We start from the raw sequence: 12,802 nt of genomic DNA, 5'->3' as shown, positions 1-12,802 counted from the left end.
TTTCATAACTTTGGTATATCAGTGTCTGACCGCTGTGTTCGTGTCAACGTGTGGCAGTATCTTGCTGAGTGGCATCCATTATTGTTGTGTTTTTGTTTGCCATCACGAGAATGAGCTTGAATTAGAGCAGCGAATGTCTCTGAGCTTGAATTTCTTGTTAAATTGGTAAGAGTGGAAGTGACATCAGGAACATGTTAGTCCATGTTTATGGGGATAATGCCATTAAGAAAATAGCAGTGTACAAATGGATTAAATGTTTTTCTGAGAGGACAGAACATGTCACTGATAAAGAGAGGTCAGGGCAGCCCGTAACGAGCAGAACTGATGAAAACATTGCAAAAATTCGTCGAATTGTGTGTCAAATTCCTTGGCTGACCAAGTAAACATCTATAGAGAAATAGGAAAATCTCAACTGAAAATCTTGGCATGAGAAAGGTGTGTGCAAAAATGGTCTGGAAGGAGCTCACCGATGAACAAAAGCAAAGGGAGTTTTTAGGCAGTAAACAAATAACTGTATTGGAACACCCTCCCTACTGACCTGGTCTGGCCCCCAATGACTTCTTTCTTTACCCAAAGGTAAAGGAAATATTGAAAGGAAGACATTTTTATGACATTCAGGACATCAGGGTAATATGATGACAGCTCTGATAGCCATTCCAGAAAAAAGAGTTCCAAAATTGCTTTGAAGGGTGTACTAGGCACTGGTGTCGATGCATAGCTTCCCCAGGGGAGTATTTCAAAGATGACCATAGTGATATTCAGCAATGAGGTATGTAGCACTTTTTCTAGGATGAGTTTGCAAACTTAATTGTCAGACCTCTATCAATAATCACTTTAAATATAAAATGGATTAAATTCTCCAATCAAAAGACATAGGGTGGCTGAATGGACAAGAAAACAAGACCCAGAGATATGCTGCCTAAAAGCAACCCATTTCAGATCAAAAGACACACACAGACTTTTCAGTAAAGGGATGGAAAAAGATACTTCATGCAAATGGAAATGAGAAAAAAAAAAGCCGGGGCAGTAATACTTATATCAGATAAAACAGACTTTAAAACATAGGATAGAACAAGAGACAAAAGACACTACATAATGATAAAGGGATCAATCCAACAAGAGATTATAACACTTGTTAACATTTATGCACCCAACATAGGAGCACTTACATTCATAATGCACATATTGAAGAACATAAAGGGAAAGATCAACAGTAGCACAGTAATGGTAGGGGATGTTAACACCTTGTTGACAACAGTGGATAGATCATACAGATAAAAAAATCAACAAGGAACAGCAGCCTTAAATGACAAATTAAACCAGATAGATTTAATTGATATTTTTAGAGCATTTCACCCCAAAGCAGCAAAATATACTTTCTTTTCAAGTGCACATGGAGCATTTTCCAAGACAGATCACATGTTAGTTCACAAAACAAGTCTCCATAAATGTAAGAAAACTGAAGTCATATCAAGCACCTTCTCTGACCACAGTGCTATGAAACTAGAAATCAATTACTAGAAGAAATTAAAAACACACAAACACATGGAGGCTAAGTAACATGCTACTAGTCAATGATAAATACAAAGAATTATAAGAAAATACTATGAATAATTATATGCCAACAGATTAGACAATCTAGAAGAAATGGATCGTTTCCTAGAAACAGTCTTCCAAGATTGAGTCAAGATGAAATAGAAAATCTGAACAGAGTGATAACTACTAAAAACATTTAATCATTAATCAAAATCTCCCAGCAAACAAAAGTCCTGGACCAGGTGGCTTCACAAGTGAATTTTACCAAACATTCAAAGAAGAATTAACACCTGTCATCCTCAAACTATTCCAGAAAGTTCAAGAAGAGATAAGACTCCAAGCTCATTTTATGAGGCCAGCGTTATCCTTATTCCAAAACCAAAAACACCACACACAAAAAGAAAATCATAGGCCAACATTGCTGATGAACATAGATGCAAGCACCCACAACAAAATATTAACAAACCAAATTGAGCAATACATTAAAAAGATCATACACCATGGTCAAATGGGTTTATTTCTTGGATACAAGGTTGGTTTATCGTCTGCAAATCAATTAACATAGTATACCAGATAAACAAAATGAAGGATAAAAATCGTATGATCGTATCAGTAGATGCAGAAAAGCATTTGACAGAATCTAGCATCCATTTATGATTAAAAAAAAACACAACTAAGCAAAGTGAGGATGGGGGAACATACATCAACATAATAAAGGCCATATATCACAAACAGACAGCTAATATTGTACTCAATGGTGAAGAGCTAAAAACGTATTCCTTAAGATCAGAAACAAGACAAGGGTGTCCACTTTTACAACTTTTATTCAATATAGTATTGAAAGCCCTAGCCACAGCAATCAGACAAGAAGAAATAAAAGGCATCCAAATCGTAAAGGAAGAAGTTCAACTGTCATTATTTGCAGGTGATATGCTACTATATGGAGAGAGAACCCTAAAGATTCCATCAAAAAACTGCTAGAACTGATGAATGAATTCAGTAAAGTAGCAGAATACAAAATTAATATTCAGAAATCAGTTGCATTTTTATACACCAATAATGAACTACCAGAAAGACATTAAGAAAACAATCCTGTTTACAATTGAACCAAAAAAATAAAATAAAATACCTAGGAATAAATTTAACCAAGGAGGTAAAAGACCTGTACCTTTATAAGAAAATTATGACACTTAAAAAGAAATTGGAAAAGATACAAATAAATGGAAGTATATACCATGCTCATAGATAGGAAGAAATAACATCGTGAAAATGTCCATACTACCCACAGCAATCTACAGATTCAATGCAATCCCTATCAAAACACCAATGGCATTTTTCACAGAACTAAAAAAAATAATCCTGAAATTTATATGGAACCACAATGACCACTAATAGCCAAAGCAATCTTGAGAAAGAAAAACAAAGTTGGAAATATCACACTACTTGATATAAAACTATATATTACAAGGCTATCATAAGCAAAACAGCATGGTACTGGCATAAAAACAGACACACAAATCAATGGAACAGAATAGAGAGCCCAGAAATAAACTCACATTTATATGGGCAATTAAGCCATGACAAGGGAAGCAAGAATATACAAGGGGTTAAAGATGGTCTATTCAATAAATGGTGTTGGGAAAACTGGACAGATATATGCAAAAACTGAAACTGGACTTCTTACGCCATATCCAGAAATAAACTCAAAGTGAAGTAAAGTCTTAAATGTAAGACCTGAAACCATAAAACTCCTAGAAGAAAACACAGGCAGTAAACTCTCTGACAGTGCTCTTAGTGATATTTTTGTTGATCTATCTGCTTGGGCAAGGGTAACCAAAGAAAAAAAATAAATGGGACTGCATCAAATTAAAAAGGTGTTTTGCACAACAAAGGAAACCATTCACAAAATGAAAAGACAGTCCACTAAATGGGAGAAGTTATTCTCCAAGGATACATCTGATAAGGAGTTAATATCCAAAATTTATAAATAACTCATACAACGTAACACCAAAAACAAAAAAAATCCTATTAAAACATGGGCAGAGAACCTGAATAGACATTTCTCCAAAGATGGCCAATGAATGTGAAAAGATGCTCCACATCTCTAATTATCAAAGAAATGCAAATTAAAATCACGATGAGTTATCACCTTACACTTGTCAGAATGGCTGTCATCAATAAATCAACAACCACACGTATTGGTGAAGATGTGGAGGAAAGGGAAACCTCGTGCACTGTTGGTGGGATTGCAAAGTGGGGCAGCCACGATGGAAAAACAGTATGAAGGTTCCTCAAAAAATTAAAAATACAACTATCTTATGACCCAGCATTTCCACTTCTAGGTATTTATCCAAAGAAGTCCAAAACACTAATTCGAAAAGACATATGCATCCCTATGTTCCCTGCAGCACTATTCACAATAGCCCAATATGGAAGCACTTAAGTTCCCATCAACAGATAATTGGATAAAGAAGTGGAATATTACTCAGCCATAAAAAAGAATGAATCTTATCATTGTGACAATATGGATGGACCTAGGAGGGTATTATGCTAAGTGAAATAAGTTAGACAAGGACAAATACCACATCTAGTTTTTGTTAACAATCTTATTAAGTCAGTCATCCCCATTTGTGAAGAGTTTGAAGTTTAAAAGGTTAAGCAAGGCGTTCAAAATCACACAGCTGGTACCTGGTGGAGCTGGGATTCAAACCAGTTCCTTTTTACTATAAATATTGCACTTTCATTACTGTATTGATTTGCCTCTCCGCTCAAATTCATTCCTGGGCTATCTCTGATGCCTGCCGGGACCTCTTAAGGAGACTGAAGCAGAGGTTGAGGTAGAATGTGGGGCAGTTAGAATGCTGTCACTATGAGCATGTCATTTTTGGCTCATGTGATTTGTGGAGTGGTTAGAGGGACTACTGATTTGTATTAGACCCTTAGTATGCACAGAAAGGTTTTGGTCTTGATTTAAGAATAAAATCAGTCTACTTAATATAAATAGCAGCCATAATCACAAAACAAAGTAGGAATTAATTTGCTTTACATATTCTATTCAAACTCTCTGTAGTGTTTATGAGTATCATCCAGACTCTTTGTAAACCTTTCTATAGATCTGACATTACACGCCATCGGTTCTCTTCCTGTCTTTCTGATCATGTTGTAACTTCCCCTAGCACCCTGTGCATTCACCTGTCTTAAAGCTTCCTGTGTCATGTTGAAATTAGTTATTCATATTCCAGGCTTCACATGTAGACAATTAACTTTTTTGGAACAAAAATTAGGTCTCATTCTTTCTTATAACTCTGGCGCCTAACACAGACCTGGGTTCATTCAACTTAACTGTTACACGTGAAAATGAAGATCAACAGTATTGCTTTGTGTTACTTTTGTGTAGACTCTTGCTAAAGAGAGAAGTAAGAGTGCCACATTTCTGGTCCTCCATTCTGCCTCTCTGTCATAGTCATTTTAAAGAGGAACTCTGATTGTCATTTTGTAGCTCAAACACTGTTGACTAACCATTTCCTACTGAATAAAGCTCCTATTTCTTAGCTCTGGATCAAGTTCCTTCCCGGTCCTGCGCTGACTGAACTTTCTATTCGTCATGTGCACTAACTAACCTGGGTCACTGCCTAGTCCCCTTTTCGTGTTTCCCTGCTGTTGTTGCTACCGTGTCTTCCATATGGCTTTCACCCGAAACCATCCCCGTTCTTCTGATGTCATTGCAGGTGCCGTCAGTCATCTCCCTGCCCTCTCCAGCCTCCACCAAGGGACATCAGGTCCCCACCTGAGCTCTCAGTGGTGCTTGGACTATGGGGTAGCATTATTTCTGTACCCTAGCAAGTCATAAGTTCCTTGAGAGCAAGGTTCTTGCCTTTGTTTTCCCTGCTGTTTTGCATTAAATTGAATTGAATATAAATTAACATATTTATTTTTTTAGCTTCAAGGAAACTGGTCAGAGGACCATCTTGTTAAAAATTATTCCTCTACATTGATCTACAAGTAAATGCATTCAATCCAGAAAGTATGTAGGTTTAAACAATATATTTATTCCTGGAACTTCAATTTAGGAAATAATTTTTCTTCTGTATTTACATTTATGTTAAATACATTTATCATTCTTTGTATGAATTCTCCTTCTCCTCTTCTAGGGCACTGTCTTTAATCTTGAGCCCGAAGAGGAAGAATACCCTGGAATCATTGCAGAAGACAGCAACGACATTTATATCCTGCCCAGCGATAACTCTGGACAAGTCAGTCCTCCAGAGTCTCCGACTGTGACCACTTCTTGGCAGTCAGAGAGCTTACCTGTTTCCCTGTCAGCCAGCCAGAGCTGGCACACAGAAAGCCTGCCGGTGTCCCTCGGTCCTGAGTCTTGGCAGCAGATCGCAGTGGATCCTGAAGAAGTCAAAAGCTTAGACAGCAATGGGGCTGGAGAGAAGAGCGAGAACAACTCTTCTAATTCTGACATTGTGCATGTGGACAGAGAAGAGGTAGCCGAGGGCATGGAGGAGGCCGCTGTGGCATCTGCAGCCTCGCCCGCCGGGGAGCTGCGGGAGGCGTTCCCTGCAGCCCCAGCTCCCTTGCTTGCACACACCACTGCCATGGCCTTGCTGGAGATGAGGGGACCTGGCACAGAAATGATGGCAGTTGAGAAAGTCAGCCCAGCTACATCTTTGTTTGTAGAACTGGATGAAGAAGAGGTGAAAGCAGCAACGATCGAACCTGTTGAATTAGAGGAGGAGGTGACCCATGCGCTGAAACCCACGAAAACACTGCTGAGTGAAGAGGAGCTGAACGTAAGGAAAGAGAGCCTTACAGAGGGCCCCCCCCCTGCTGGAGAAGCAAAGGCCGCCCCACTGTCTGAGGGCAAGTCTATACTGTTGTTTGGAGGGGCTGCCGCTGTCGCCATTCTGGCAGTGGCAGTTGGGGTAACATTGGCTCTGAGAAAGAAATAGATTTTTCAGAAGAGAAAGAAGACACAGGATATAAGGTTGCATTGACTGAATTTGAACCGCCAGCAGCTGATTGGACGTTTGTGGAACACTTGGATAATTGGGGATTTCTGTCCAACAGGCAGTGGATTGCTCCACGTACTAGGGCTGGAGGTGGAGTGTGTTCACCTTTGTCTGACTGTAAGTTCCCAGGGCCTTGGCTCATGCTGCATCCAGGAGCTAGTGCAGGGTTACTCGGCTGTGGCAGCAGCGACGTCTTGAGAAGTCCTGATTGTAGGAGCTGTCCTGTGCATCCTGGCCTCTACCCACTAAATACCTTTAGCACCCCTCCCAGTCGTGACAACCAGAACTGTCTCCTGACATTGCCAAATGTCCCCTGGGATAAAATTGTTCCTTCCTTGACAGCCACAGCTTTGGAGGGAGAGGCTTACCTTAGGAGAAGCTGGGATAGAAATTCCCAGGCAGGAAGGCTCAGCTGTGGGCTCCTCAGCTACTGTCTGGGTCCTGCCCTTGTAATTTCATCTCTCCTGATGAACATGCTGTTTAGCAGCCACTCCTTTGGCTCTTTTCCTCCCCGTTTTGGTCCCGTAGTGTGACGTGCTCTCCCCTCACGCCTCAGCTCTCGGGTACCTCACTGCTCTTCACCCGCAGGTCCCTCCCCAGCTCCCGGGCGAGTGCTCGTTCTGTACCTGTCAGGGCCCTGTGCTTCTGACAGCCCCACCTTGTAAAGATGCTGCCTTTAGTCATCTTTACAAAAATAAATAGAAGATAAGAAACCTAGGGCTCCCTGCCTACGTGCAATGGCAGGTAACTGGCTAGAGAGCTTTGTCTCTATTGAAGCAGGAGGGTGGCTGAGATGCCCTGGGAGCCCTCCTGCCAGGTGTGGCCGCTCTCCTGCACTTACAGCGGCCACTGCCTCGACCCTGGGCCGTGTGTTTTCCCCGTACTGGCCTCAGTGTTCTGCCTGGTCAACCTAGGCAGTCCTTACCAGATTTTCATACTTAGGCTTACAGACTGGTTGAATAATAACTCTTGTCAAATACAGAAAGTCTCCCAAATATCATTGAAATAAAAAGTATGACCAGAGAAGCTTGAATTTCTTGATTACCCTCAAGATTCTAGTTTGGCTTTCAGAGTTCAAAAACAGAGGCTTCGTCGATGAACTCTTCACATTCCAAATGCCAGAGTGATAAACCAAAATGATCCTAGTTAGTATGTGCTAGTTGAGAATCAGCATAATTTTCTTTCATCTGGCTGATTCCATCCCTAAAGGGAGAGTGGGACTGTGTCTTTTCATGCCTGAGGGTCGGTGGACACCGCGCTTGATACAGGTCATCTCAGATTTATCTTAGTAAATGTAACAAATTACTTTTTAGATCCCGAAATTTGTAATAAAATTACTTTACCTATCCTGGTCACCAAAGCTTGATGTTTTAAATGTGCTTTCTTTTTAAAACTTATTTTATAAAATTAAATCTCCCTGAAGCAATACTATTTAAAAGTTGGTCAGGAAAATTTCTGAAATGTGTTTGTGTGTCTGTTTAGCTTTGTCATGCAGTGTATCTTCATGTCTGAGTTTTAGTGTTCCATTTAGGGAGTGATGTTTTTCCGGGTTTTGGTGCCCGTTGTTTAATAAATATAGCGAGAGGCAAGGCAGGAACTGGAGTTAGTGTAGGAAGGAATGTTTTCCTCCTTGGGCTCTGAACTTGTGTTGGATTACTCTGTGTTCTAATCACTGCTTTTGTGTTTGCATAGGGTAAGAGCCAACTGGTACGTTATCTTGATTTTTTCCCCCTTTTATAATAATATATTTAATTTTCAGTGTTCCCTTTTAAACTCTGGATCCTCAGACACACTGGCTGAACAAATTTAAGCACCAATAGAAACCAGGTTCGTTTCTGAGCAGCCAAAGGTAGATCTGGGGCTTAGGATATTTGGGTCTGTTCTCCACAAAAGAATAAGACCTGCTGCCATGTGCTGCCTTATTTTCCCATCTGTTGAACATTAACCCAAAATGATTTGGCCAGTTGCCTTTTGCTGAATAATGGTAAATAGATGTCATCGTGGTTAGTTCCCGAGGAGTGAGTGACAGGATGTGTCAGTGTCCCCATTGTTTCTTCCCGTCCTGCTCCTCTGCCTCTGGCAGTGGAAGGGAAATCCCTAATAAGGACAGCTTCGTACAGCAGCCCCTATTTTTCGCTTTTACGTTTAAGAGAAAATATTTCTCACTCCCCACATTTTTTGATGGGGTTTGGTAGTTGGAGGCCCTTCCTTCTTGAGCCCACCCCCTCCCCTGACTTACATAACATCTAAATCTAAGGTAATAAATCCAACTTGTTTATGGAACTCAAATGCAGAATTAGGAATATCATCGTTTATCCTTCCTCATTCTTTTAACTATCAAGGAAAAGGTTTTGTTGCTAAGTCTTCTAGAATTTTTACCTGCTCTACTGAGTTGTAATGATTTCTGTTCACTTGGCAAAAAAAGTGAAGGTTTCTTTAGAAAAATAATACCAGAATTAAAGAATGCTAATTTATCCTCTCTGTAATAAAAGGTAATTCTGGGCCCAGAGAAACCAGTATCTACAGAGTGCCTTAGAGGGATTCATGTCCATCACTGCCCTCTAGAAAGCTCTCTAGATGAAAAAAAACAGCTCTTGATCATCTAGTTCACACATTCACCACCCAGCCGTCCTTGCTGCTTCATCTCGCCTGTGTCCCATCAATTGCAGCCACTTCCAACCATAGCTGCCATTAATTTTCTATGGAAATTAATTTCCTCAGCCTTTGTGCTAATTCCCTTTAATATAAAAGTAATGCATCCTCCTTGCCTTTTTCCCTAGAGGTATGACATGTGGACAAATGTCATACCCTTAGATTTTAAAATTATTTTGAGATGTTTTATAGAAATAAAAGGTATTATAGGTAAGATTCCCCCCCCCCTTTTCTTAGTTTTTTATGTCGTTTTACACGAGCTTATCTTTCAAAAAATTTGGGGTGATACTTCACCAAGAGAACCTGTAGGCTATCTGATCACTTTATAAAAACAGCTTCTAGCCTCCGAACCAATTCTCTCACAAACGTTATTTCATTTAAAGTCTCAGCAACACACTTGATGCCCGAAAATTTCCTCTTTGAAGGAACAAGAGGTGCGGTTGGCAGTAACCCGTTAACACCCATTTGTCACTAAGGAGGTTCAGCTGTGAGAAGGGTTTGACTTTTAGGGTGCATGTTTTTTCCATATAAGAATATCCTTTTCCTAAAAAAAAGTGCGGGTAATTATAATTTTAGCAAGTATTTTGGCATTTACAATATGCCAGACATTGATCTAGTGCCCTCACCTTTTTTCACCTTCACGGTTCTAATAGCTATTCATATGCTTTTTATTCCCTTCCCACTTTACAGATTAAGGAAACCGAATCAGTTTATAGTAACTTTTCTAAAGTCTAGTAGCATGAGGGAGGGGCAAGGGAATGATTTGAATTTTTCTGACTCCAAGTCTAGTGCTTTTTCCAGTTTTTTTTTTTTTTTTAATTAGTTGTTGCAACAATTTTTTTTTTTAAGATTTTTATTGGGGAAGGGGAACAGAACTTTATTGGGGTACAGTGTGTACTTCCAGGACTTTTTTTTCGAAGTCAAGTTGTTGTCCTTTCAGTCTTAGTTGTGGAGGGCGCAGCTCAGCTCCAGGTCCAGTTGCCGTTACTAGTTGCAGGGGACACAGCCCACCATCCCAGGGGCACAGCCCACCATCCCTTGCGGGAGTCGAACCGGCAACCTTGTGGTTGAGAGGACGCAGTCCAACCAACTGAGCCATCTGGGAGCTCAGCCGCAGCTCAGCTCAAGGTGCCATGTTCAATCTTAGCCCACCCTCCCTTGCGGGACTCAAGGAATTGAACTGGCAACCTTGTGGTTGAGAGCCCACTGGCCCATGTGGGAATCCAGCCGGCAGCCTTCGGAGTTAGGAGCATGGAGCTCTAACCGCCTGAGCCACCGGGCTGGCCCCCTTTTTCCAGGTTTTACCAATTTTTGTGACCTTGCAAAGCAGTGTTGGCAGGCTCTGTGCACACAGCTGGGCAGCCTGTGCTCGTCATACTGTGTGCCCTGGAAGGGAGCCTGTTCTGACTTGTGCAAAAGGTACCACATAGGCTGGTCTGAGCTGAGCGTGTTCTGCCAGGGACATAGCCTGAGGTTATGTCCAGCACTGGTCCGTTTCTAATCATCCCAGATGTGTTCCCTTTAAACACTGACAGACATGCCTTACAGAGAATTAGCAGGTGTCACTGGCATAGATCTTTCCTTAGCTTTCTTAGTTAATATGTTAAATATTCCTATTAACAATAGGCACTCGGACAGGAATCACCACCCAATGATCTGAAGACAACACCATGACTCTTTCCACTCTTCCCCTTTTTCCTAGTCTGTTCCCTTTTGTTCCTTCCCCCCGGCCTGTGCCATGGGTTGTGGAGGGAAGTAGGGGATACCTGTAGGTAGTGCTTGGCTCCTCAACACTGAAATTGGTCACAATTCAATCAGGAGGGTTGACCAGGCACAGCCAGAGGCACATCTTGCTCAGCGTCCAGTGAAAAACCTTCCGTTCTAGTCCACAGAACACTGCGGGATGAGGTTAACAGTAGCCTTGTATATAGAATACTCATTTCTTGAAACTATTTTGGTTACCTCATACACAGTGCTACATGGAGAGTTGGAAACTGTGGTATTACTATATTAATACGCCCTGTCTCCCCTTTTCTTTATATAAGACTAATTCTACCAAGTTTGTCGTCAGGGTCTTCCCATGTAAACTGTTTACATTAAAGAGCCCTAGCCAGGCAGCTGCTCCATCGTAAGCTCAGGCTGGCACTGTTCTCAGGTATATCTGCAAGGCCTTTAATAAGTTAAAAAATAGCTGCAGCTCAAGGTGATTCTTGCCCTGTTCTCACTGCCCCTAAAGAGGAATTTTATAGCGATATTGCTCACTTCTGTCTGTTCTTTGCACCGCTAGAAGAAACTGGTTTATTAATGTACTATTTAGAACAAGTTTTACTAGTATGTTGACTCCTTCCCCAAGGAATAAAAGTTGAAGTACAATCTTCCCTATTAAACAGTCTGGAAGAACTTGGTAGATGGTTTCTATAATTGTTATATTGGTAACAATCTATAATTTTTAGATTGGTCCTTGAAAAAAGACAGAATTTTTTTTTCTTAGACCTGTATTTTTGCTATCAGTCTTCCCATTTTTTTCTTTAGATTAAAAGTGCCTCTTTCTACCTACTTCATTTCCTTGACTGAGTTAACCTTATTACTGGTTCTAATGCTCTCATCGCCTCAGAATTACTGGATGAAATGATTTTTGATAATTTCACATAACCATTTCACTTAAACCACATGTATTTCCTTTTTTCTGTATAAAATGCCATTTGCTCTCCTCACTACAGCTCTGATTTGCTCCATTTATTATTATGGGTTATTCTGGCCCCTCTTTTCCCCTCCTGTTCCCTGCATTTGGCCAATCTACTTTTCATTAGGGGAAGGGGACTAAACCCAGATCTATGAAATGTGCTTTGGAGGTTGTAAATAAAATGCGATTTGAAGATAACAATGGACTCATCTTTCTATTCACATACTCTTGACTGATGTCTGGGACTCAGGAGGAATCATTTCAGATAGTCTTTGTAAGTACACGCTTAGCCTTTGTAAGTGCACACTTATTTTGGTTTGACTTCAGGTTCTGAAAACATGATCGTAACATCCAAAGGGCACTCCATATTTAAGTTCCCAGTCAGCACAGCTAATGGAATTGTTGGAAAAGAAGAGCTATGACCCTTTAAGGCAGTTATGAGTGTCTCAGCAGTTACTGCTGGTTCCTAAGAGGTGAGATCAGGAGTGACTTGATCAGAATACACCAGCTATTCCACGCAACTTTCAGATATGCCAAGCGGTTTTTGTGTTGTTGTTTTTTTTGGTTTGTGAGGTCAGTTTTTTTTTTTTTTTTTTTAACTGGGAAATATTGGGGAACTGTGTGTTTTTCCAGGGCCCATCAGCTCCAAGTCCAATTGCCAGTTTCAGTCTTTAGTTGCAGGGGACACAGCCCACCATCCCATGGAGGGAATTGAACCAGCAACTTTGTTGTTGAGAGCTTGTGCTCTAACCAGCTGAGCCCTCTGGAAGCTCAGCGGCAGCTTGTTGTCTTCAATCTAGTTGTGGAGTGCGCAGCCCATGTGGGAATTGAACCAGCAACCCTGTTGTTCAGAGCTCGCACTCTAACCAACTGAGCCATCTGGCCACCCTGCCCAGCGTCTTTTGGAAAAGAA

At 40.9% G+C, this 12,802-nt stretch overlaps 1 protein-coding gene across 18 annotated transcripts in view; it reads left to right on the top strand.

The window, feature by feature from the left end:
* Positions 1-12,090, top strand: part of BCL2L13 (BCL2 like 13) — a 99,812-nt gene extending 87,722 nt beyond the window's left edge. For 16 of the 18 annotated variants that reach the window (XM_019757285.2, XM_074325116.1, XM_019757283.2 and 13 more), the window contains one exon: positions 5,688-7,914. In XM_019757285.2, the coding sequence (XP_019612844.2) occupies positions 5,688-6,494 (807 nt within the window). In that variant the 3' untranslated portion in view covers positions 6,495-7,914. Of the gene's footprint in view, positions 1-5,687 lie in introns of all 18 variants that reach the window. The other 2 variants (XR_012493803.1, XM_074325127.1) reach the window with 2 other exon arrangements.
* The last annotated feature ends 712 nt before the right edge of the window (positions 12,091-12,802 follow it).

This window comes from Rhinolophus sinicus, linkage group LG02 (assembly GCF_036562045.2).
Source record: "Rhinolophus sinicus isolate RSC01 linkage group LG02, ASM3656204v1, whole genome shotgun sequence".
Lineage (NCBI taxonomy): Eukaryota > Metazoa > Chordata > Mammalia > Chiroptera > Rhinolophidae > Rhinolophus > Rhinolophus sinicus.
This window is presented reverse-complemented; position numbering and strand designations above follow the sequence as displayed.